Here is a 24,547-nt window from a genome sequence, read left to right as displayed (position 1 = left end):
CGTTTGCACAACTCACGCTGGACTCTGACTCCAGCTGTTGTCTTCCTCACAGACCCAGAGGCTTTGCGGGAATGCACTCTAAGTACTCTTGGCCAAAATAAAGCTGGGGAAAAAAATCCTGTCCTCAAAACTGGCTTGAGTGTTCATTACCGAGGAGACCATCCCTTAGAAGATGAACTGGGACAGAAAGCAGTGAAGATGCTAGTAAACAGCTTGGTTTGCCGGGGCGGTAGCTCTTGCTTTCCGGCTCGGGTTCCACAGACTTCCCACGCTCATTAGCAGCCCTGCCCCATGTGTGGAAACCTGGCTGCTGGCTCTTGGAAAATAAGCACATTGCCCGCTTGCCGGGGCCTAGCCCTACTGGACCAGGGGTGTGGTATTGATGTGGAGTTTTCCCTTCAGTAGATTTCTCTTGGTGGCCTGCTGATGAGCTGGCCTGATGGTTAAAAAAGTTCCTTTGCATATCAACATCATTTTCTTGGGAACTTAGAGAAAAGAGTAATAGATTGTGTATCGAGGAGAGCATAGAGGATCTGTTCTGGTAGTTTAAGAAAGCTTCAGGTAAAAGGAAGCTACCTAGATTACGGCTGACTCACTTTAGGCTCTTTAGTCAGGCAGAACAAGTGCTATTGGAAAAGTATATTAGCTTTAGATTTGAAGGAATTTATTTCATGGTCATTTTTATAAGAGGCAACTAGCTCACGTAGACAAAATAAATGACAGATGGACCAAGACCAACTTCATTATTGATCGTTTTAGCTTTGGTTGAGTTCTTTCAATTTGTTTATTTGACAAATGTTTGTTGGGCCCTGCAGTGAAGTAGACACTATTCTAGACTTGGAGGAATTAAAGATGGAAAGGATATTTCCTCTTAAGGGGCTGACAGTCTAACAGACAAACAGTTCTGCAAATAAAAACTACAGATAATAAGATAGTTTCCAGAGTGGAGTTGTAGGAAAGCAGGATGGTGACTGATTTCTGTTTTATCTTTTTGTTGTTGTTGTTGTTGTGGGGAGGGTTTTGCGGTCCAGGCTATAATCTGGGAGACCATGATGATGTGAGAAATGCTAAAAGCTTTCTCATGGCATTGAGCAAGGAGAGGAGGGACCATTCAAGAGCTTTTAGGAAAGACCATTTCCTACACTTTGTGATTGGATTGAAGGGAACAGGAGGAGGCAAGAAGGTTCTAGATTTCTAGCCTGGGTCCCTGAGTGAATAATAGCACTATTTAGTTTGATAGTGACTATTGAAATAAGAATAGGATTAGGGGGAAATAAAATGAATTTTGAATGGTCAGTTTGAAGAGTGTTTATCTGGATGAAGTTTTCCAGGGGCCTGTAAGGCTTAGTGTTCAGGAGAAAGGCCAGGTAGGGGTGGAGATGGAGAATTCCCAGTCACTGGGACGCAGATGGCTGTGGAAGCCATGGGTTGGGATGCCCTTGCCCGAGGCAGAGAGACTTCTGGTGTCTGAGCTCAGTCTGCTGGAATGCACGTGCGGCGATCTTAGAGAGCCATTAGATCGTGAGAGGCCTCCAGGGGACGAGGCAGGGCACCGGTTTCCCTGAAACAATCCCTAGAAGAGCTAGGGATGGGAAACCCATTTTCTGGCGTTCTCTTTGTAGCAGTCGCTAAGTGGGCAGACGTAGGTGTCTGCATGAGCAACTGAGCGCGCACACACTCATATTAACTTCATTTATCCCTAACTTTCCTTCTAAGGACCTTCTGTTGTTTAGTCACTAGCCAAGTCATGTCCAGGCTCCTCTGTTCATGGAATTCTCCAGGCAAGAACACTGGAGTGGGTTGCCATTTCCTCCTCCAGGGGATCTTCCTGACCCAGGGATCAAACCCACGTCTCCTACGTCTCCTGTATTGGCAGGGGAGTTCTTTACCTCTGAGCTACCAGGGAAGCCCCCTGAAGACCTTTATCAGTTTCCTAAGTGTTTTCTTGAATTCCTCTCCATGATGCATGTGGAATAATAATAATTTTGTATTATTTTTGGAAGATGAGAATGTTTTGAGCACAGAATCCTTAAGTTGAAAACTTAAGATGAAAACATTGCCCAAATGCCATTAGCCCATTTTCCAAGGTGCTGAAATAAAAATCAGGACTCCAAAAATAGAGGTTTGGCTGTGCACACATTCCTGTTATTCCCATCTGACTTTCGGAGGTCACAAGATGAGTCAGGACAAGACAGTATGAAAGTGTTTGAGTCCACACGGTAGGTAGCATGCCAGACTGCGTACTAAGCCCATTCCCTCTCTGGGTCCAGGTTTCTTCCGGTGCGAGCTGAACCGGAGGGCACTCCCCTAGTCCATCCCCTGGGGCCACAACAGTCCTTTCCTGTCCATGTCCGGAGAACTCAGCATGTGTGAGCCTTCCATGATCCTGAAGGCTTCTCTTCTCCCTGTTTATTCCTACTCTCCCAGGAAGCAGTATTCCCTTTATGCCATCACTTACAGAAGACTCTGTCTGTTGATCTTTCCTCTTTGAAGTTTTGAGGTGCACTAAAATATTTACAGTATGTAGACCAGCACTTGAAAGGGATTTTCGTTTCCCTAAGACGTACCTTTTGACTTACTGAGGCCTTTTGATGCTAAGAACTCACTTAAGGTTTCAGATCAAGGGTGGCTTAATTTTGGGAACACCTCTTGACATCCGTCAGCAATGGCAGACTCATTAAACCACCCATCTCGCTTTCCTCTGGATGAGGCAGTGGTGGGCTCTGGGCTTTGCCACTTCCTGGATGTCAGGGGCCATCCTAGTTGTGGGCTCAGCTGCAGTGCTCCTGATGGATTTGTCAGTGCCTTGGGAACTGGGGGGGGAGTGCTGGGCTCCATGTGCCTGAGTGTGTCCTGGTTGTTCCCAGACTAGAGGGGGCAGCAAGGGGACCTGGCACTGGGTAGTCCAGGAGCCAAGAGGCTTCCTTGGAGTCTGAACTCAGAACAGGAACCAAGATCCCCAGCCTGCTGCACAGACAACATGTATTGTTTGTTCCATGTGGGAAGTCAAGCAGCAAACAGTAGCAGGCTAAGTGAGGAAGGTACTTCAAGGGAGAGTGTGAAAACCAAGAAAGAAGAGAGAAAATGAGTCCTCAGCATTAGGCAGTTTTTGTGGAGGGGATGTATCTTTTCTACTCCAGCTGCAGACGTCAGAGTCAAATCCAGATTCTACAGGAATCTAAAATCAACTGTGATGTGTGGATGGGGCTGGTCTTATATCTCCCTTTTCCCTATGATGCTACTTCAGGTGATGGGTTAACAAAAATATTCTAAGTAAGCAATTAATTTGAGCTTTCTTGAAACCAAACAGTTTGGCGCCTTGAAAGCATAAGCCATGGGGAGCAGATTGCTTTTGAATGCCAGTCTCTGATTTCTCACCCTGCCTCTAATTAGGTAGTAGACGTGGGAATTAAAAAATGACGTATGAAACAACTACAGGATAAAATACCATGTGGTCATTTAAAAAAATCACATTTTCAAATGACATATATTGACAAGGAAAAATGCTCAGTATGTAATATTATGTGAAAAGCAAGAAACTGTATTTTGACACATACGGGGCCCCAAATATTTCCTTTTGATTAAACGAACATTTCATAGGTGAAGGTGGTGAAAACCTTATGTCTGCGCAAAATTCTGAGTCCATTGATGAAGATGGCTGTTTGGCTCTTGCAGTGGAAAATCATGGACTAGATAGAGGTCAACTAGTCTGGGTATAGTCCAAGCTTTTAACCCTTTTGGTGGCTCAGTTTTCTTATTTGGAAACTGGGGTGATGGTCTGCTCTAGAATGGTCCCTAGGGGTCCTTTTGGGTCCCACATGTGCTGAGTTTTGGTCAGGGACTCTGGACAGAGCAGCTGAGAAGGGGCGCCACAAACAGGCCTCATATGGTTTGCCTCACTTCATCAGTCAGACTTGGTCAACCTTGACCTCCTATTGTTTCTCATCATTTTCTATGACCGTCTTGAGTTTCTACCCCTCTGAGCCACTCCTTGCTGCTGCTGTGTAAAGAGGCCTCTTGATTTATTAATCAATTAATCAGTGCATGCTGAGGAGCTGTTCAGGGTAGTTAAACAGGGAAAACAAAATGCTGGAGCCCGTAATCAAGATGGATCATAATGAAGAGTGACCCTCCCATCGCTGATCTCCCTGCCCACCCTGGCTGCTCCACACTGCCCCCCTCACCCCCAGCTCATCAAATCCTGCTCAGCCCTGATGGGGTTTCCACTCCGTGATAGATACCACAGATTTCAGAAGGGAAGATTTTCTTCTAATGTCCTCAGGAAAATACACGTTGAGATAAGCCTCATGAGTTACTTGCAGCAGTTGTGGAATCTCAAAAGTTCAACCAGGCCCCCAAACAGCACAGGAGCTCTGTCCATTTCTGCAGACATTGTATCCTACAGTGTACCTACGGTATCCCCATTTCCCTACACAGAGTCATGGAGCGGGAAGAACCCTACAGTAAAGATAGGCCATGGCCTTGAGTGACAGATGAGAGGTTCAGAGAGGCTCCGTAAGTTGTCCAAGGTCACACAGCTAATGAGTAGCAGAACTGGAACTAGAATCCAAGTATTTTGATAACCGGTTAACACACCTGGTGCTTGTTTCTCTGTGCAGTCCTGCTTTCCCACAAAATTAAAGCAAAGTAAATGAAGAAAGGAGCTTCCCAAGTGGTGCTAGTGGTAATGAACCTGCCTGCCAATGTAGGAGCTGTAAGAGAGACTCGGGTTTGATCCCTGGGTTGGAAGATCCCTTGGAGGAAGGTATGGCAACCCACTCCAGTTTTCTTGCCTGGAGAATCTCATGGACAGAGGAGCCTGGTGGGCTATAGTCCATAGGGTTGCAAAGAGTTGGACATGACTGAAGCGACTTAGCATACATGCACACACACAAATGAAAGAAATTATCTTCATTAAATTCATTTTCTGGTTTCTTTTACATATATGCTTCTGAGCAAAAGAGTTTTTAATAGTTTTAGATGAAGTTTCTGGGGAAAAGTATCTTGGACTGTTTATGAAGGAGATATTTTTCTTCTGATGGTTCAGAATGTCAGCTACGTGGGTGTGGGCATGGCCAGCCTGCTGGGGGCCAACAGTAAACATGGGGGCTCTGGAGGGGTTTGTTGGACTGCTGGAGAGGCTGTATCTCTGGGCCAGAATCTGTTTAGTTGGTTTTTCTTCCAGTGGAACTTAGCAAACGATGCTAATGAGGCCAGGGTTTTCTTGGAATAGAATCTCTGTTCTGGGTCACAAGTAGTGCCTCCATCTGCTACCAAGTTTTCATAGTTCATGGGTTGGGGCACAGAGCATCAGTCCAGAGTGGCTGCACTCACCCCCACCAGGCCTGGACACCCATTCGTGTCTACTTCACCCATTTGTGAACACCTTGAGAGCAACCAGGTATGCCTATATAGCTACCGTGGACACAAGGGGAAAAGTCTGGAATGTTCTTACTTGACTAGCCTGGTAAGGAGGATGCTTAGAAATATATATATATATATATATTTGTTTGTTTGTTTATTTATTTATTTAATTCCTTAATGTCTCCATTATAAAATATTACATTTGTCAGATGTGTTTGTCAACCAGAGGCTCATCTGCCAATCTGGCTGCTCATTTCTGCTGGATGTCAATCAAACAATCCAACTTCTTGGATATATGAAGGGCTTAACTCATAAACTAGACATCTGAATTGCACTTACCAGCCTTGATTTATAGGCTCTCTGTTTTTTTCTTTGTTTGTTTGTTTATGTGTTCTCCAGGATCCTGCTTTCTCGGCTGTGATTCACGACAAGCTCCAGGTCCCCAACACCATCCGGAAGGCATGGAATGACAGGGACAACCGCTGTGACATTTGTGCCACCCACTTGAACCAGCTGAAGCAGGAGGCCGTTCAGATGGTGCTGACCCTGGAACAGGCGGCTGGCAGCGAGCGCTTTGATGGTTCCCCCGGCTCCCCCCCACCCCTCTCCAACGTCCCCACTCTGGTGGGGTCCCGGCACGTGGGGGGGCTCCAGCAGCCCAGGGATTGGGCTTTTGTCCCTGCCTCCTATGCCCCCTCCAGCTACACAGCCTTTGTCACCAATAAGCATAGCAGCAAACCCAACAGCCTCGGGGTCAGCAATGGGGCAGAGAAGAAGAGTGGGTCTCCAACCCACCAGGCCAAGGTCAGTCTCCAGATGGCCACCAGTCCCAGCAATGGGAACATCCTCAGCTCAGTGGCCATCCAGGCTCACCAGTACCTGGATGGCACCTGGTCCCTGTCGAGAACCAACGGGGTCACCCTGTATCCCTACCAGGTAAGTAGCCTCTGAGTAAAAAAGGACAGGGTTGGCTACAATCAAAGCAAAGAAGTGGGTAGCACTTTCTTTCTCTACTTTGTCCCTCTGGGAACTCCCCAGTGCAGAGCCTAGTGTTTCCATTAGCCCTGCTGGATGATGCTAAATAGAGATAAAATGTCTCTATTTAATCCAGGGACCAGTGACCCAAGATGGCGCTCTGTTTCCATAGACTATACCATTCTCAAAAGAGAGGGAGATTCTCTTCTTCATTTCTCCCACCTTGACTGACCATAACCCTTTTCTGTTTGCATCTCACTTTAAATACTGGGGGATGAGGTTACCAAACATGTGTTCCCCTTTTCTTATTTTCTCTTTTCTGTTATTTAAATTAGCACACACTCTCAAGTTTCCCTATAGAAATAACAGAGCAGGTCTTAAGTCTGCCAGGGAATCTAAAAAAGTTTTCTTAATCTTTCTTGGGTGAGTTTTCTGCTGGAGGAGGGTTGGGTTTACCCCATGTGCTCTCTGCGTCTGCTGCGTCACTCATGGCGGGAAGCAGCAGAGAGTGTTGGTGTTGAATGTGCTAGTCGAGGTGGATAACTGGTGCAACAGTTGGTCTCAGGTTATTTCTCACTTGTGTTGGGGTTGTATGGGGTGTTTGGTGGGTAGTCTTCCACTATGACATAGGGTCCTAGGCTCCTCCATCTATCGATAGCATGTCAGCATTTTCCAGCGGTCTCAGAGTCTTCCACGAGATCTTGTACAACCAGCCAGGAACTGGAGAAAGAGAGAGAGGGTGGAGGATCTCCCAGGAAGAGGTGGGGGGCCCAGCCTGGAGGGGGTGAGATTTCAGTCTCCTGGTCCCATCTTCCCTCAGGGGAGGCTGAGAAAGCCAGTCTACCCCTGTGTCCAGGAGAAAAAAGAAACAAGTTGAGTGAATGCATAGCGTAGTTTTTCTTTCATGGGATAGAGGTGCAGGGAAACATAAAATAAGTTGCATGCAGCTGATAAAATTCCTGGTGACTTTTCTAGAGTGTAAAAGGGAGTAGAGATTGTTTCTCTTGATATCTTGAAAGAAAGTGGGGAGCGTGGATCTTTACCTTGAGAAGTTAGTAACCTTGGACGGCTAAGCTTTTCATTTACCTGCTGATGCTATATAGTTGACAAAATATAGAGCACACATCATTTTATTTAATACCCCCCCCCAACCGGCCCCATACACCTGTGAGGTCAGCAAGACAGATGTTGGATCTTCCCCTTACAGATGGGGAAACAGGATGCTTAAAGAAATGGAATAATTGCCTGTGGCCGAACAGCTGGTGCCAGAGTAGCACCAGGTCTTCCCTGCCCAGGAGAATGGCTTTCCCTGCCCTGGCTGCTTCCAACTTTCTGAACTTACCCCAGAACACTTATCTCAACATCTTTTCCAGCTATGGTTTCTTTTAAGACATGGTACACCAAAAAAAAAAAGGCCTCCTATTTTGACCTGTGGGGGCCTGCCTGCCACTTCACTTTTGGATAGAATTTTCTGGGTTGTGGATAAAAATATAATGAGAAACCAGTGGCACCCTGGGTGGGACTTCATAGTGTAATGCTTGACTATAACCATCTAGGGCAGGAACAGAATAACTTCTTTCCATTATTGAATAATATGCTTGGGTTTTTTTTGGTTTGTAATTTAAAAATAGTTTTAGAAATTATAAAAAGTGATACATGTCTGTTGTAAAATAAAATTTTAAAAACATGAAAAAATTCAAGACAGACTTTAAAAAGCAACAACACCCAGAAATAGAAATTCACAGCTTTTGGGTATATTTCCTCCCAGGATTTTATACGCATGCAGTTTCTAAAATTGTGATAATATTCAGTTCTGTGATTTGCTTTTTGCTTAATGTACTTCATGGTATTTCCCCATCATTATATATTTTTCTAAAACAGGATCTTTAATGGTAGCCTAATATTCCATTATATAAATACTACCCATATATGAATATGTCCTGATTTATATAACCGAGCATCAATTGTTTGAGTTTAGGTTTTTACTACTATAAATAAAATGCTCTGGTGCACATCCTTCTACCCAGGTCATATTTTCAACACATCCTGGGTTGTGCTAGCCACACACTCACTCATGTTACACAGACAACTCACATTTCACCTTCCAGGGCCCCAGAGCACTTGTAACATGTATCAGGCGCTAGTTAGAAGATTCAGCTGCTGCACAGTGCTGGTGAGTGAGGACAGAAGAACTTGGAACTGGAGCTTTCATATAAAAAATCCAGAGTGTGGGGGAAGTCTGTGTGGGGGGTGGGGGACTGAATAGGGTGTTTAAAAGGAAGATTGAGGATTACTGGTACATTTAAAATAAAATATGCAACAATTCTTTCTGCTCTTCCTTCCCCATGCTCCACCTCAGAGGAAAAAGAATTTCCTGTACAATAACAAGTGTCTATAAGCTCTCCCAAGTGCCAGACACTATGCTGTGTGTTGGTTGGGGCTCCTGTCCTGTGGTCCTTAGTGGAGAAGGCAGGGGAACTATGTGTTATAATCCAGGGAGGTGCTTGCAAGTATAGACAGATGCCCAGTGTGCTCTGAGAGCCTGCAGAAGGGCTTGAAGTCCAGCCCATGGGGCAAGAGTGTGTTGATGTGGCCAAAGGCAGGCACAAAGGTGATTCACGCAGCTACCAACTTGAGATCATCCTGGATACATTCAATTGCTTCTTTCCAACTCAGAACAGACTAATTTCTGCATTTCCCCCGAGCAGTAGTTAAAGGGATCAGAGGAAATCTCTCTGGGATAAAGAGATTTGGTGCCTGGTGAACCAATGTCCCCGTGTTGTGACTATATTATCCTCATGCCCTGGGGTGGGGGCTCTGGGTCTGGCTAGACTGCATGGCTCCTCTTATGGACATCTCCCTGCAGTAAATATTCTGCAGTTCACAGTCTGGCCAGCTTGCCAGAGATGGTTGACTGCTCTGAAAGCTGACCTCACTTTTCCTGCTCACCCTTACTCCCACTTCCCTCTCCACAGAGCAGATGGTCCTCTGGCTTAGTGCCAAAGCCGTTCTCTGGGCAGAGAAGTATCTATCTGGACTTTGTTGCTGCCGACTGCGCTGCTCCACACCAGCAAACCTGGAGCCTGTAGAAGCAAGGGAGAAGAGGAGGCTGTTCTGCCACTTAAGTACAGGGGGATGACAAGAATGAGGATGGGCTTTGCAACAGTGAGCAGAGTAAAACCTCTGTATGGGAGAGAGAAGTGTCCCTCAAGCCCCTCAAGTTCCCTGTTTCCCACAGCACTGTGTGTGTGTGAAAGTGAAAAAGTGAAACTGTTAGTTGCTCAGTTGTGTCCAACTCCATAGGCTGTAGCCTGCCAAGCTCCTCTGTCCATGGGATTCTCCAGGCCAGAATACTGGAGTGGGTTGCCATTCCCTTCTCCAGGGGATCTTCCTGACCATTTGCAGGTGGATTGTTTAATCCTATGAGTCCCCAGGGACGCAGTCTTTAAAGGCTGCAGTAGGAAGATTTCTTGATTCTCTTTTGCTAGATCCTTCATGTTTCTCGATTACCTCCAGAAAGAGTGGGAACCTATAAGCACTGCAGATAAATAAGAATCTATCCAGACAGGTAAGAAAAATAGTAATTTAGGAAGCATTGAGATTATATTAAAAAATGGCGAACAAACTGCAGATAATTTTTTTCATTAAATATCATAGCAAGTCAATTTCACAGAAGCTGATAAGGTGGACTGTTTAAAAGAAAGATGTTCTTTTATTAACTTACAGACATTTAGCACAGTCAGTGCAATGCTCTAGAACTTTCATTTTATCACATGAGTTTTAGCTTTGAGAAAACATGTCTGGATTAATTTCTTGTAGTTCACCACAGATTAATTATATACCTCTTTTGAATGGCAACTGCTTTTCCCCAATTTACATTTAATACAGGAAATACAGGAAAGAATTGACGCATAATACTCTAATCACAGAATGTTTGTGTTAGAATCCACTTCTGTAGGATAGTAATTGCCTTTTGCACCGTGGTGGGAGATTTAGAGATGGTTCTGCCTAGTTCAAGAGCATGGCTCCACCAACTGTTGAATCTTGTTTTAGTAGCTTAATATTTTGGTCTCTTTCCTTATGAATGAAATCCCTACCTTGCAAGAGAACAATTTTTTTTTAAAGTATGAACATGTTTTATAAACTGTAACACAGGGATCCCAATATCAGCTGTCTAGAAACCAAGGCCGAGAGATTTGAAGTTTCTTTTGGGTAGAGTTTCCTGATTCTGTTTGATGTCTTTTGTTTCTTGAGAACATAGATTTATTTATTCTTGTGTCTCTGACAGCAGCTAACATATACAAAAAAAGGGCTACTCATTAGGGAAAGTTCCAGTCTCAAGGATACACTGAAGTTGTTTCTCCTGACTGGCCTTAAATTTAGGAAAAAATTCCAGGGTAGAAGGCCTATCCAGACCTCAAGGTTTTGGGTGGAAACCACCAGTTAATCGGCTCCAAGCTAATCTTTAACATGAAGTATCTTAATGATAGTCAGTAAATCCTTGGGTGCAATGAAAGTAGTCCAGGTGGTTTTTTGATGTCACACTCAAAATAGGGACATTTGAGAGGGTTGAAGAGTTTTATTTTATGGGACTTTGATAAATTGAAGTTGTTGAGAAAATTCAGGAATATGTTAAATTAATACATAGGTGATAAATCCATGATGAATTCAGTGTGCGTTCCTTGATTTGAGGATATGTGTTTGATAAAAGTTATCCTGCTTTCTCAAAAAAACATCCATTAGAGTCAATGTTAGGAATAATTCCAGACTAAACTCTGGCTGAAGTCATGTGGGATTGTCTCATATCTTTAGGAGTTACCTGTATATAGTAAGCAGAGGCCTGGGCTTCCCTGGTGTCTCAGATGGTAAAGAATCTGCCAGCAATGCAGGAAACCCAGGTTCGATACCTGGGTCTGGAAGATCCCCTGGAGAAGGAAATGGCAACCCTTTCCAGTATTCTTGCAGAGGCACTATTGGACTTTGTAATTGAAGATACAGGCAAGAGCGAGGCAATAGTAGCACCAACCTGAAAGCAGCTCCAAGCTTGCTCAACTGTGGGATCCTGGCAGTATCCAGGCCTTGGTCTTCTGAAGTCAGAAGCTCTGGGAAGACTTGGTGCTGATCCTTTTATTGAGGACTTCCAGGTGCCCTTGGAAGAGGAGGGTGGACTCTGAGGCTCGCTCGTGTTCCAGTGCTCAGAGGCTTTGACTGTGATGAATCCATGAAACCCAGAAGCATATGGAGAGTAGAGCTGTTGCCTTGGGGGATGAGGTGTACTCATGTTCTTTCCTCACTGAGCCACTTTTCACAAAGGAGTAGGGCAGGTGTTTGCTGTGTGTCAGTAGTGGAGGATTTCCATTCCTGTTGTTTGCAGCCCTGCAGAGTCAGACGCCTGTTCCTGAAATACACAAAATGCCTTTCTTGGGCCAGCCCTAGTGCCATTTTGCTGCAGCTCTGTTCTGGCAGGCCAATAACATCAAGTGTTGCAATTTGATAAATTATGACATCAGCAAGATCATTCGACATCATGAGTTTTTGTTTTCTCCTGTTTATAGATGGTCAAAAGAGTGTTATTTATCTTTATGCATTTTGACAAACCTGGGCACAGGAAACAGGATCAGTTTGTATCTTCTGTCACGGACAGAGCATTTCTCAAGAATATGGTGCTCAGGGTGAAATTCTGAAAGAGTCAGCACTTCTTATAAGCATGGGCAGGGCCATGGGCTGAAGGGAACACTTACACTTCATCAATAAATTTCAAAAATATTTTTTACCTAGTCATTTACTTCAGAGAAGGCAATGGCACCCCACTCCAGTACTCTTGCCTGGAAAATCCCGTGGATGGAGGAGCCTGGTAGGCTGCGGTCCATGGGGTCTCGAAGAGTCAGACACGACTGAGCGACTTCACTTTCACTTTTCATTTTTATGTATTGGAGAAGGAAATGGCAACCCACTCCAGTGTTCTTGCCTGGAGATTCCCAGGGACGGGGGAGCCTGGTGGACTGCCATCTATGGGGTCGCACAGAGTTGGACACGACTGAAGTGACTTAGCAGCAGCAGCAGTCATTTACTTGGGTGGTAGGCTGAATTAGTGTGTGTGTGCTAAGTCACTTTGGTCATGTCCGACCCTTTGCAGTCCTATGGACCGTAGCCTGCCAGGCTTCTCTGTTCATGGGATACTGCAGGAAAGAGTACTGGGATGGGTTGCCATGCCCTCCTCCAGGGGATCTTCCCGGCCCAGGGATTGAACCCTCGTCTCTTATATCTCCTGCGTTGCCTCACAGGTTCTTTACCACCAGTGTTATCAGGGAAGCCCAGGAGGCTAGAAGAGGACCTTCAAAGATGTTCATGTCCTTATCCCTGAAACCTATGGATATGCTACCTTACAAAATAAAAGAGGTTCTGCAAATACAATAAAGTTAAGGATCTTAAGATGGGGAGATCATCCTGGATTATCTGAGTGATTCCAGTGTAATCATAAGGGTCCTTGTAAAAGGGAGACAAGAGGAACAGAGTCAGAAAGAGAAGATGTAAGGATGGAAGCAGAGGTCAGAAGAGTGAAGGTGCAACTTCGCTGGCTTTGAAGATGGAGGAAGGGGTCACAAGCCAAGCAGTGAAAGCAACTTCTAAAAAGCTGGAAAAATCAAGGAATCAGATTCTCCCTAGAGTCTGCAGAAAGAAGCAGCTCATCTAGCCCGTTTTAGATGTCTGACACCTGGACTTGATGGAGTAAAGAATGGATGTGCGTGCTGCTTTATGCTGCTAAATGTTCAGTAATTTGCTTCAGGAATAGGAAATTAATACACCTGGTAAGCACTGGGTAGCTGTGAAGCTTGGTAGGAGAAGTTAATGAGGTATACGGACCAAGGAGTTGCTGTGGAAACCTGCAGGATGGCCAAGAACATGGGCTTTTCATCCCACACAACAAACTACATTACCCGGTGGATCAGACAGTGCATTAGCAAGTCAGATTATTTCATTTGGGTGCCTCCACAGAATGAGAGGTTACTCATACTGCGCGGTTGGTTTTCAATTGTCTCAGATTTCCCTATTGTTACAGCATCATAATAACAAGCACACCACAGCCCTCTCCATCAGCAGCTAGTAATTACCATTATGTAAGTATCTCATACTGTTGAAACTGCAGAAAACATTGCAAGCTGGGGAGTGGGAGGGTGAGGAGAGACTTGGCAGGAATCTCTGTAGCAGGAAGCCCATCTTCTCTGTCGTGTCTGCTGTCCTGATTGGAGGGGTTTCGCAGAACTGCCCCGGGATTCAGTCCTTTGTCATCTGCTGTTTTGAGGGTTCACATGAATGTGGAAGCACCTTGCCAGCTGGAGAGCAGAAGTTGTTAGTTGCTATCCTTTTCTTTTAATTCAGTAGACAGAAGACAACCACCGGAGATTTTGGAGCTGGAAAATGGAAAGATTTCCTTGTTGACAGCAGGAGTTCTCAACTAGAATCACTTGGGGGCTTTAAAGAAAAATACCGGTGCCTAAGCCATAGTCTAGACCAATGAAATCAGAATATCTCAGGTGGGACCCAGGCTTTGGTTTGAACTGCCAGGGCAAAGAACCCCAGCTTTAAAGAACCATTTATCTGGCAGCAGTGTAATAAGCAGAGAAGGCGATGGCACCCCACTCCAGTACTCTTGCCTGGAAAATCCCATGGATGGAGGAGCCTGGTAGGCTGCGGTCCATGGGGTTGCTAAGAGTCAGACATGACTGAGCGTCTTCACTTTCACTTTCACTTTCATGCATTGGAGATGGAAATGGCAACCCACTCCAGTGTTCTTGCCTGGAGATTCCCAGGGACAGGGGAGCCTGGTGGGCTGCCGTCTCTGGGGTTGCACAGAGTCGGACATGACTGAAGCGACTTAACAGCAGCAGCAGTGTAGTAAGTATAGGGAAGAGAACAATGCAGATAGAAAGACAGACAGACAGATAGATGATGGTATATTCTGTTTCCTAGGGCTGCCATAGTAAAATGACTACAAACTAAGTGGCTTAAAATAACAAAAATTCATTGGCTCATGGTTCTGTCTGGAGACTTGAAGTCCACAATCAAGGTGTGTTGGCAGGGCCGAGCTTCCTCTGACGAGCCTGTGGGAGAATCCTTCCTTGTCTCTTCCAGCAAGCATTCTTTGGCTTCTTGCCGTGTCACTCCAGTCTCCCCCTCTGTCTTCACATGGCTTTCTCCTCCATCTGTCACTTTCCTCTTATTATAAGGACACTGGTCGTTGAATTTAGGACCTGCTTTAATTCAGTATGATGTCATCTCAACCCTTAACTAATTACATCTGCAAAGATGCTATGTCCAGGTAAGGTCACATGCTGAGGCTTAGGGTGGACATGAATTTGGGGTCACTGTTCCTCTGACTACAGATAGATAGATGCCAGCCAGACGGGTGAAGATGACGGTAGCATTGAGGAGGTGAGGAACCCATGCTTGTTCCCGCTGATCCCGCTTCTGAGAAACGGGGAGGTGCAGATGTTCACAGCTGGTCAGCAGTGGCACATTCTTGTTCTGTCCTGTGGATAGAGAAGACTGAAGGGAAGGGGAAAAGATACAAAGGGCAAAATAAAGAAAGCAGGGGAGAAGGTCATATCCATACACCCTTGTACAGCTGGAGAATACTTCAAGTCAGACAAAATGAAAAAATATTCACGTGTGTTTCTTTGTAGAATAACAACCTCCTCTTCTGAATTTACACATATAATACTGTTATATGCTTTTATACACACATACTGTTATATGTGCCTTTACAGCCATTGGTATACATGTAAACAGTACTTCCTGGAGTGCTCCCTGGGGTCTGTCAGCTTATGCTGATGACCTACCTAATTGACCAATGCAGGAAGCTTCCGTTCCTTTCCTACTGACCAAGCTGATCGCTGGGGTTAGGTTGGTGGAATGGTTCTTGTTTTTTTTTTTTCTTCAGCAATAGTTCTAGGGTCCAGAAAGAGGCTAAAAATAGTGTGTAGGTGCTGTGCTACTTAAAAGCGTTTCTTATTCTCCCCCCTGGGTCCTTTGGGTGGGCGGGAGGTGAGAAGCAGTGGGAATGTGGCCCACCCTCTTGTCCAGCTCCCTCCAGGCCAGGCCGGGGTGGAGGGCAGAGCTGGGGATGGCTGCTCGAGGGAGGTGAAGTCCTAACAGAGAGAGGATTCCCTGGATGGGGACCCCTTTTCGCAGTTATCTTTGTTTTAGAGAGCATCTCATCTCCTCTCCCATTTGGGCCATCCTCCCAGCCCTGGTTTACTTGGGCAAAAGACTGGCTTTCTTTGTAGAGCTGAGGAAAGGAACTCAGGAACACCCACCATCCACAGGTCCACAGTGAACAATGGCTGCTGCTTTTGTAAAATGACAAAGGAAACAGATTCTGGGGAGGGGGGAGTCTGAGACTGCTACTCATCAGTGATTTTATCCAAGTCGCAAACAATGAGGGACTAGATGTTGGGTCACGCTAGATTTGCTTTTCATGCACCGGAAATAAAAGTCCAGCTTCCTTGCTTACAGTGTGACCTCGAGCAGGCTTCTTACTGTTACATGTCTGTATTTTTTCCTCTGCAAAGTGGCCAGTTGCAGCGCTGTTGTGGTGACTATACAAAATGATGTATGTGAAACACTCATCATGTCTGACCCAGAGTGAGACCTCAGTGAAGGGACTGGAAATTTGAGGGCCTTCTTACCCTCAGTCAACTCAGGTTCCCCAGACTCAAGACTACATGGAATCAGGGTCCTCTTTTCCCATGGAAAAGCCAGTAGTGAATGAAAAAACAAGACCCAAACTGTAAAATGATATCAAGCTCATGAAATAAATGTCACCCAGCTCAGACAATGTCCGCCACCTCCACGTATGACCAGAAACCAGCTTTCCGTATGTGCACCACATCTTACAAGAGAAGGTCACATTCTAAACAGGTCGATCTCATCCCACCATTAGTGAGTAAATTGATAAAATATTGGAAGGCTCATAGACCCATCTTTCTCCATTTTTTAAGACCTTTTTTAAAAAAGGAGGAGGGGTGACAGTGTATAAACATGAATAATTTAAAATTCTACAGAATAGTAGAGTGGTGGCATTTGAAATAATCTGAAAGAGAAAAATCTCATTCTTCTGAAGTTAATTTGAAACATGAGGTTATTCAGTCGTGACTCATGACTCCTGTTGCACGAGTGTTCTGAAATAGTCCTCAGGTCGCTCGTTCTTGCTTTCCTTAGTTTATGCATCTAATAAAATGTAATATTCTCACTTTTGTATTATCTGCTTGTATCTTTATTTGTCAAATATAACTTTCTTTTGAAAGTTATATTATTACATAATTTGGAATCTTCAATAACTTGGAGATTTCAGGTCTGCTCCTTGCCTACCCCACCCCAGGCACACACCTAATTAATTTTAAATTGAGATTTTACTATGCTAACAGTCTTTAGTGTGACAAATTAGCATGCCTCTATCTTATAGAGGTATTCATGAACATTAGTTAATGAGTCATACATTTCATATGCCTAAGTCACTCCCAGGGAGTAATTTAGGTGTTTGGGAAGCTTATTAGTCACCATTTTTAGGACTCTGAAGATCACTTAGTGCACTGCTGCTGCGTCAGTGGCCACAAAGAGTTAACATACTCTTTCAGTAGCTTATCTGAGTGCCCTGGAAGGACTGAGATTCTGGGGAGAAAAAAGGTACCACGTGAAAAGCAAGCATAGCAGCAGACCTGTCTTATACTCAAGGCTATGACCAGGAGTTTTCTAATTCCATGACACATCTGAGCCAGTCTAACTTGCTAAATCACTTTAGCAAGCCTGGTTTCCCTTGGTTCCCTGTGGCTCAGGCTGTGAGGATCTGTATCAGTGGAAAGATTGAACCCATTAGCCTGTTCTTGACAGGCTGCCTTTTTGTTAAAGCAAACAGTCCCTAGAGACCCCAGTGGAAGCAAGATGGGAAGGCTGCCCTTGTGAGTTACAGATGATACACCAAGGCCCAGAAATATCAAGTGACTCACCCAAGGTCACACAGCAGCTTGAACATGCCAGAGCTGAGATTCAAAGAGCTTCCTGTGTACTGGCCTTTTCCATGCCCTCTGTCCCTCAGGGGAAGGGACCAGCTCCTCAGATTGGTCCAACATTCCCCATCTTGGGGAGGGCCACCCACAGCAGCACACTCTGTTAACATATCTTTGTGGGCAGTTCTGGGTCACTTGGACTTGCAAGTCCACATTCAAATTGTATTCCTCTGTGATTTGTGTAAAAACGAATGCCCTACATCACATCTTCTCACTGGGAGGTGGGGAGACCAGCGGGGACAAAGCTTGAGACAAAGCTGGGCCAAAAATCAACAGAAAAGGCTGTGGAGGCAATGCTGCCATCTAGTGAGACATGTTTTAGCTCCTCTGAGAGACAGACTGAACAGGCCTAATACTGGGACTCTCATCATGAATTATACTGATTTCCTAAGATTAATAAATGGCAGCAGGGCCCTTTCCTTGTTAATAGTGTGGTCTTTATTGAACAGAGTAAGTAGATGTTTAAATTCTCTGTCCTAATACATATGCTTTCTTACTTTTTTTATTGCTTATTCATTTATTTTTGGCTGTGCTGGGTCTTAGTGCTTTGTGTGGGCTTTCTCTAGTTGTGGTGAAAGGAGGCTACTCTTCATTGCAGTGCTCGGGTTTGTCATTGCAGCGGCTTCTCTTGTTTTCGGATCACATGCCCTAGGCACGTGGCCTCAGTAGTTGTAGCTGGTGCGCTCTAGGGCACGGGCTTAGTAGCTGTGGCACATAGATTTAATTGCTTTGTGGCATGTGGGATCTTCCCAGACTAGGTATCAAACCTGTGTCCCCTGCATTGGCCGGCAGATTCTTAACCACTGGACCATCAGGAAAGTCCCCTAACACGTATGCTTTAGAAAGGACTCTGTTGGCTGAGATCTCCAGTGAAGATGGAACTCGGTTTGGGGTAGTGGATGGGGCATCCAGGTCTGCCTGTAAAGTCTGACTCACCTGCTTATGAGCTGAGTGACATTTTGCCACACAAAGTATCAATATTTGCTTTTATATCTTTCCTAAGATTGTTTTAAGGATTAGGTTCACTTATTCTGAATTTGTCTTTAATTCTAAGCACTAGATTAATGAAATTTTACACACACACACACACACACTCTCTTGCAAAATGAGATCCCATACTGAGAGATTCTATAAAATCGACCTGCACTCACTACTAGAGAATGACTTGCTGCCTTCCTGCAGCCTGACAACACGCTTAAAGGCGAGGTAGATATACCTGGGGGCTTCTCTGTTGGCTCAAATGGTAAAGAATCTGCCTGTAACATAGGTGACCCAGGTTCAGTCCCTGGGTTGGGAAGATCCCCTGGAGAAGGGCATGGCTGCCCACTCCAGTGTTCTTGCCTGGAGAATTCCATGGACAGAAGAGCCTGTCAGGTTGCAGTCCATGGGGTTGCAAAGGGTTGGACATGAGTGAGCAACTAAAACACACACACACACACACTCACACACACACACACAGACATACCTGGAACAACACACATAAGACTGGAAAAAAGTGGTGGAATTGGTGAATTCAGAAGTCTGAGGCAGTCCTGTATCTGAGGTCAGTTTCCAGCTGTCACAGCATGGCAATTATCTTGAACATGGCTATTTCCCAGGGCTCACTCTGTAGCTTCAGGATGCATCAGAACCCATTTCAGCTAAGATTGTGTATTGGAGTTTTTGTTGACGACAACAGTTGTTTTGTTTTCCTCTAAGGACAGATTATATTTTCCATCTAAATAGCTTTTTTGATAGAATGCTTCAGTGGTGTAGGTGCTTTGAGGGATTAATCGCTGCTGTTCATTAGGTGGCTCATTCCCTCCAGACACTTCAAAATCCAGTGCTGAGTCACAGTTTATGAAACTGGCCATTTAGCAGCAGTAACCATGCTGTTGAGCCCTTAGGAGGTAAGAGAGGGACAGAGAGCAGAGGAATGAAAATTCTTGTTCACACATAATGAGTAGAAAAGATGAGGGTAGCTGGTGCTTTGTGGAAAAAATGAGGAGCAGGAGGCTTTGGCCTCTAACAAGGGTAGTTTGGAAGCTTTACTATTTTAGAAAAAGGGCTCCAGATCCATTTATTATTGAGGAAGAGATACACTGGTGTGTTGTTGAGCGTGTGGCTGGATGGCTAAAATGGGCCAAGTGTTTCAGCCATCAAAATGGCTTTTCCTTTGGGAACGGTGGAGATCATAGAGTGCAAAGAAACACAAATCTTAATTCCATCCCCACTTCTACCACTTACTTCATTAAAAAAAAATCTTTTGGCTGTGACACATAGCCTGTGGGATCTTAGTTCCCCAGCCAGGAATTGAACCTGAGCTCCCTGCAGTTGGACTTCCCTGATGGCTCAGATGGTAAAGAATCTGCCTGCAATGTAGGAGACCCAGGCTTGATCCCTGAGTCTGGAAAATCCCCTGGAGAAGGGAATGGCAACCCACTCCAGTATTCTTGCCTGGAGAATTCTATGGACAGAGGAGCCTGGTGGGTTACAGTCCACGGGATCATGGGGTCGCGAAGAGTCGGGCACAGCTGATCGATTAACATTTTCACTTTCCCCTGCTATTAGTAGTGAGGAGTTTTAACCACTTGATCACCCGGGAAGTCTTCCCACTACTTCATGACTGTGGGCAGTTTCTCTATTTGCAAAGAGGAAACTGGAGCTCCCCCTGCCCCCATTCTGCTCTCAGCTTTGTCAGCCTATGAACAGACAGCTGAGCTTTTAACATTTTGTATTCTCCTACTGGGATGCTCAGCCATTTCTAGTATGATTTCTCTCCAAAGTTACCAAGTTCATTGTCTCTCAGCTTGACAGCTGTGTGTGCATATCAATGATCTAGAGTCTCATAGTAGTGAGAATAATTATTACAGCTAACACGTGCTGAGTTCTCACCACATGCCAGGTACTGTGCTTGCTGCTTTGTGGGTTTTCACACAAGCTTTGCAACAGTCCTCTGAAGTAAGGAGATCATTGCGCCCATTTTAAAGATGAGGAAACTGAGGTACAAATTAATGTGAATAGACACCACCTGTATGGAGGAAGCCCACATTTCTGAATGCTGAAAAATTTAGTCAACAAGTATTGTATTCAGTGTGTAGTTATTTGTTGAAATAAGTTTGGTAAATTGCATTTCTATAAGTTCATAGTAACAAGTTTTATATTAATAATAAACTTGAGGGAATTCTGGGGTTTTTTTCTGACTTTAATATTAAGCAAGTTCTATTCTGATGATTCTCCTTATTTAGTTACTAATCCCCAGTCTTCATTCTCCTTACCTTGCCCACGTGTCCCTTCTCTCTTTTTCCTTCTTCCATTTTTATTTTAAATCACACAATCATCCTCTTGAGAGTTCTAAGACTTAATTATATAGGTTATAAGTTATTCATATGTTTCCCCTCATTCTACCCCATAATCTCATTTTATTATGGTTTATTTGCATCTCTGAGAATGGTGGGCAAAGGAAATAAAAGGACTTGCAATGAAAATTGGTCAATTCTATATCACTTGTTAGCAATTCACAGAAAATATTTGTCAGAAAAGGTAATGGAAACTAAAATACAGTAATTAAAAAGGAAGTCACAAATTTAAAAATCACAAACATTTCAACCTCTGGAGAGTAGTTGCTAACTTCTAACTATATAATAGGCTCAGTGGTAAATGGCATAAGGCAGCATTTGAGGTTAATGGGTATAAATGTATTAATTATAGTGCCTATTCATTAAATGTTTTATAAGGTATGTATTTTCCTGGGTGGATGAGGAGCAGGAGGAACTAATTCTTGCAAAGCCCAAGTCTTCTGGCTCTGGTTCCATGTCTTCTCCACGGTACCATTCTGTCTTTTCAGTACATAGACATGAAAAGCAGCGTCACTATGTTATAATCACATACATTTATTCATCCGTTCGGCAAACATTTTTAGAAATAATATTTATTTATTTCTATTTTTATTTTGGGGTGTGCTGGGTCCTCACTGTTGTGTGGGCTATTCTCTGGTTGCAATGAACAGGGGCTGTTCTCTATTGCGGTATTCAGGCTTGTCATCGTGGCGGCTTCTCTTTTTGTGGGGCACAGGCTCTGGGGCACGCCAGCTTCAGTCGTTGTAACATGTGGACTCAGTAGCTGTGGTGCCCAGGCTCGATAGTTGTGGCTCATGGGCTTACTTGCTCCAAGGCATGTGGGATCTTCCCAGATCAGGGATCGAACCCGTGTCTTCTGCACTGGTAGGCAGATTCTCTACCACTGATCTACCATAGAGGCCCCCCAGGAAACAGTTTTTGAGGCGGACATCTTACCATACTAGTTCCTGGGGGTACAAAGCACAGTATTTTAGACAGCTAAATTACGGCTGTGCCTGTTAGCAGTGTTACTTGGTGTAGAAGGTCGGTGAGGTGTGATGGGCTGTTCTAAGTGGGTCTCCTTGACCTGCGTGTGTGTGTGTGTGTGTGTGTTGCAGGGGGCAGGCAGTTGTGTTCTTACATTGGCACTGAATGACTCCTGTGTCCCTGATGATAGGCAGGCTCTATGACCCTGACAACAGGTGGTGGGCTCAGGGGGGCTCTTGACGCCCAGCTGGGGTTGCAACTATGAGGATACTAGACCCTGACCACCCACAATGCAGAAGAATCTTGCCCACCACCCCCATCACTGACCCTGATCTCAGTGTCCATAAACACTACAAGGGTCACAAGGATCCCACTAACTAGATTTGCAACTGGTGTTGGCATTGTTTCCTCCTTTAAACAACCTCCTTTTTAACACCATCCATTGATAAGATAAGTGATGAGTAACTTCATCAGCTTAACCTATGACAGAGATCACTAATCATCTTGTCACTCCCTGATCCTAGGAGGAGAAAGACAGTTCTGTCGAATAGATTTAAGTCAGTATTTCCTTTCATTCAGTGTTTTGAGACACTCACAACATGCCAGGTGTCAGGGGCTGAAAAGTACAGATGAGTGAGGTGTAGCTCCCTGTACTTCCCAGTGAGGCATAGTCTGACGTAGGTCAGACTGGGGTCAGTGCCAGGGCAGAAGCACAGACGCCATGCCGTGGGAGAGCAGGGGGAGCCAGACAGGAGTCCATCCGGGTATCTGGAAAAATGCATCTTCATATTGGTTACTTACATAGCTATGAATTAGATGAGCTGTTTATTTAACTGAACAGTAATCCAGAAATAAAGAGTAAATGTTGTATTATTGGAGGAAGTAGAGGTATATTATCCTGACTAGCTCTTGATTCGACTTTTAAAAATATCTCTCTGCTTCCCTTGTGTGCATATATTAGTAGCAGGCGGGGCTGCCCTGACAGCTCCCCGGAGTGTAACTGGGTGTTGCTGTGGCCCTGGGCAGGTGGGGTAGGAGCGGAAAGCACCTGAGACCAAGTGCAAGTCTCACTTTCCCCCCTCATCCATTTCACCCAGCCTCTGGTCATTCACCCAGGAGATGCTGAGTCCTGGGCTCCTGTTACCAACTTTGGTCTAATATGTATTTATATTTTTGAGGCTCAAATAGGTTTTTGGATCCTTGAGTTTAAAGATCCTCTGGTTCCATGCCTCCCACTTCAGACACTGAGCAGCAGAGCTGTTTCCTGTCTTCCTGGTGAGTCTTTCATGGCTCGTCTGTATGAGAAAGATGTGACGTGGAAACTCTTGAGAGTGAGATGTTTAATCTTGCAGGACAAAGGCCCATGATATGAACATTTTAGTTTGTTTATCAAAGTATTGAAAAAACACTTTCTGAGAAGATCTACATGGTAACTTTCTGTGTGTGTGCACATGTGTTCAGTCCGTCCAGGTCTTCGCCACCTATGGATTGTACCCCGCCAGGCTCCTCGGTCCATGGGATTTCCCAGGCAAGGATACTGGAGTGGGTTGCCATTTCCTACTCCAGGGGCTCTTCCTGAACCAGGGATTGAACCCAAGTTTCCTGTGTTTCCTGTATTGCAGGGGAATTCTTTATAGTGAGCCACCAGGAAAGCCCTGATAACTTTCTGAATCGATACTATTGGAAGAAGTAGAAAAATAGCTCACATTGAAAATGTTTTTCCTTGAAAAATAATACTAAAGTGACTATTAGAATCATGTACTTTTATTTACTGAAGAAAAAATGGCTCCTTTAAATGCCTAGTCACATAAATGTCACAGTCCTGATTTGCCCAGATTTGCTTTTTTTTTTCTCTTGCCTTGCACATATGATGCTGTTAGCATTTATCGCCATGTTTGGAAACTGCCAAGATAATGACTGTGTTAATTAATCTGGTCCCATGTATTTTCACCATCAACAGGAGCATGACTGAGTGGGTCCCTCATCCCTTTCACATCTGTCTCCCGCCTTCCCTGGGGAGGAGCAAGTCTGAGTCATTAGGGGAAGATGGCTCCTGGGCTGTTCTTCATGGGGACAGGCATACCAGCCCTCCTCACAAGTACCTTTTGTCACTGTTAGACATCTAGCCTTTCAGGTCCATCTGTCCAGAATTATATTTCTGTTAAGAATGCTGCTCTTAGTCTGTGTTTATTCTAGGAGGGCAGATAGCCAGTCAGTGGGTTGATTCTGAATCTTGGACCTGCCTGCAGAAAAGCTACTGTGGGGTGTGAAGTGTGCTCCTGTCTCTGTAAGTGTGTCTCTGTAAGGTGACTTGGAACAGTGAGCTTTGGACCCTCCTGAGTGAGACTTCCAGTCAGCAAGGAAGCTTATTTGAAGCGATGTCATTCCCTCTCAGATGGGGGAGGATTTCAGTTACATCTAGTGCTTAATAATTCAAGAGTTCATACTGTCCTCTCTTAAAAAGCTCATCTTCATGTATGCACACTCACGCGTCCACACAAGCACACAACTCTCCTGGCAGAACTGTAATAAGGTATAATTTATCTCCCTTCACTACTTGAATTGACTGACAAAGAACTGTAGCTTATATTACGTCAACATTAAAAATGAAATATTTCAAGCTCCTTGTACAAAACCATGTTTATCTGTTGAAGTGATATTTGAATTACCTAAGTATCTGAAGCAGTACATTGTGTTTTGGAAGAATGCTTAAATTACTTACGATGTTTACAGGATCTTGGTTTCCCAACCCATGCCCTCTGCAGTGGAAGCCTGGTGTCTCAACCACTGGACCACCAGGGAAGTCCCTATACTAGGTTTTTAAATCAAAGCTATACA

At 44.7% G+C, this 24,547-nt stretch overlaps 1 protein-coding gene across 1 annotated transcript in view; it reads left to right on the top strand.

Annotated features, from left to right (window-relative positions):
* KIF26B (kinesin family member 26B) overlaps nt 1–24,547 on the top strand; it is a 509,132-nt gene that overhangs the window by 190,513 nt on the left and 294,072 nt on the right. Inside the window, exon 3 of the mRNA XM_052653992.1 lies at nt 5,764–6,300. Within this exon, the coding sequence (XP_052509952.1) occupies nt 5,764–6,300 (537 nt within the window). The remainder of the gene's footprint in view (nt 1–5,763; nt 6,301–24,547) is intronic.

This window comes from Budorcas taxicolor, chromosome 16 (genome assembly GCF_023091745.1).
Source record: "Budorcas taxicolor isolate Tak-1 chromosome 16, Takin1.1, whole genome shotgun sequence".
NCBI classification, from domain to species: Eukaryota; Metazoa; Chordata; class Mammalia; order Artiodactyla; family Bovidae; genus Budorcas; species Budorcas taxicolor.
Note: the sequence above shows the minus strand (reverse complement) of the source record. Positions and strands in the feature narration are given on the sequence as shown.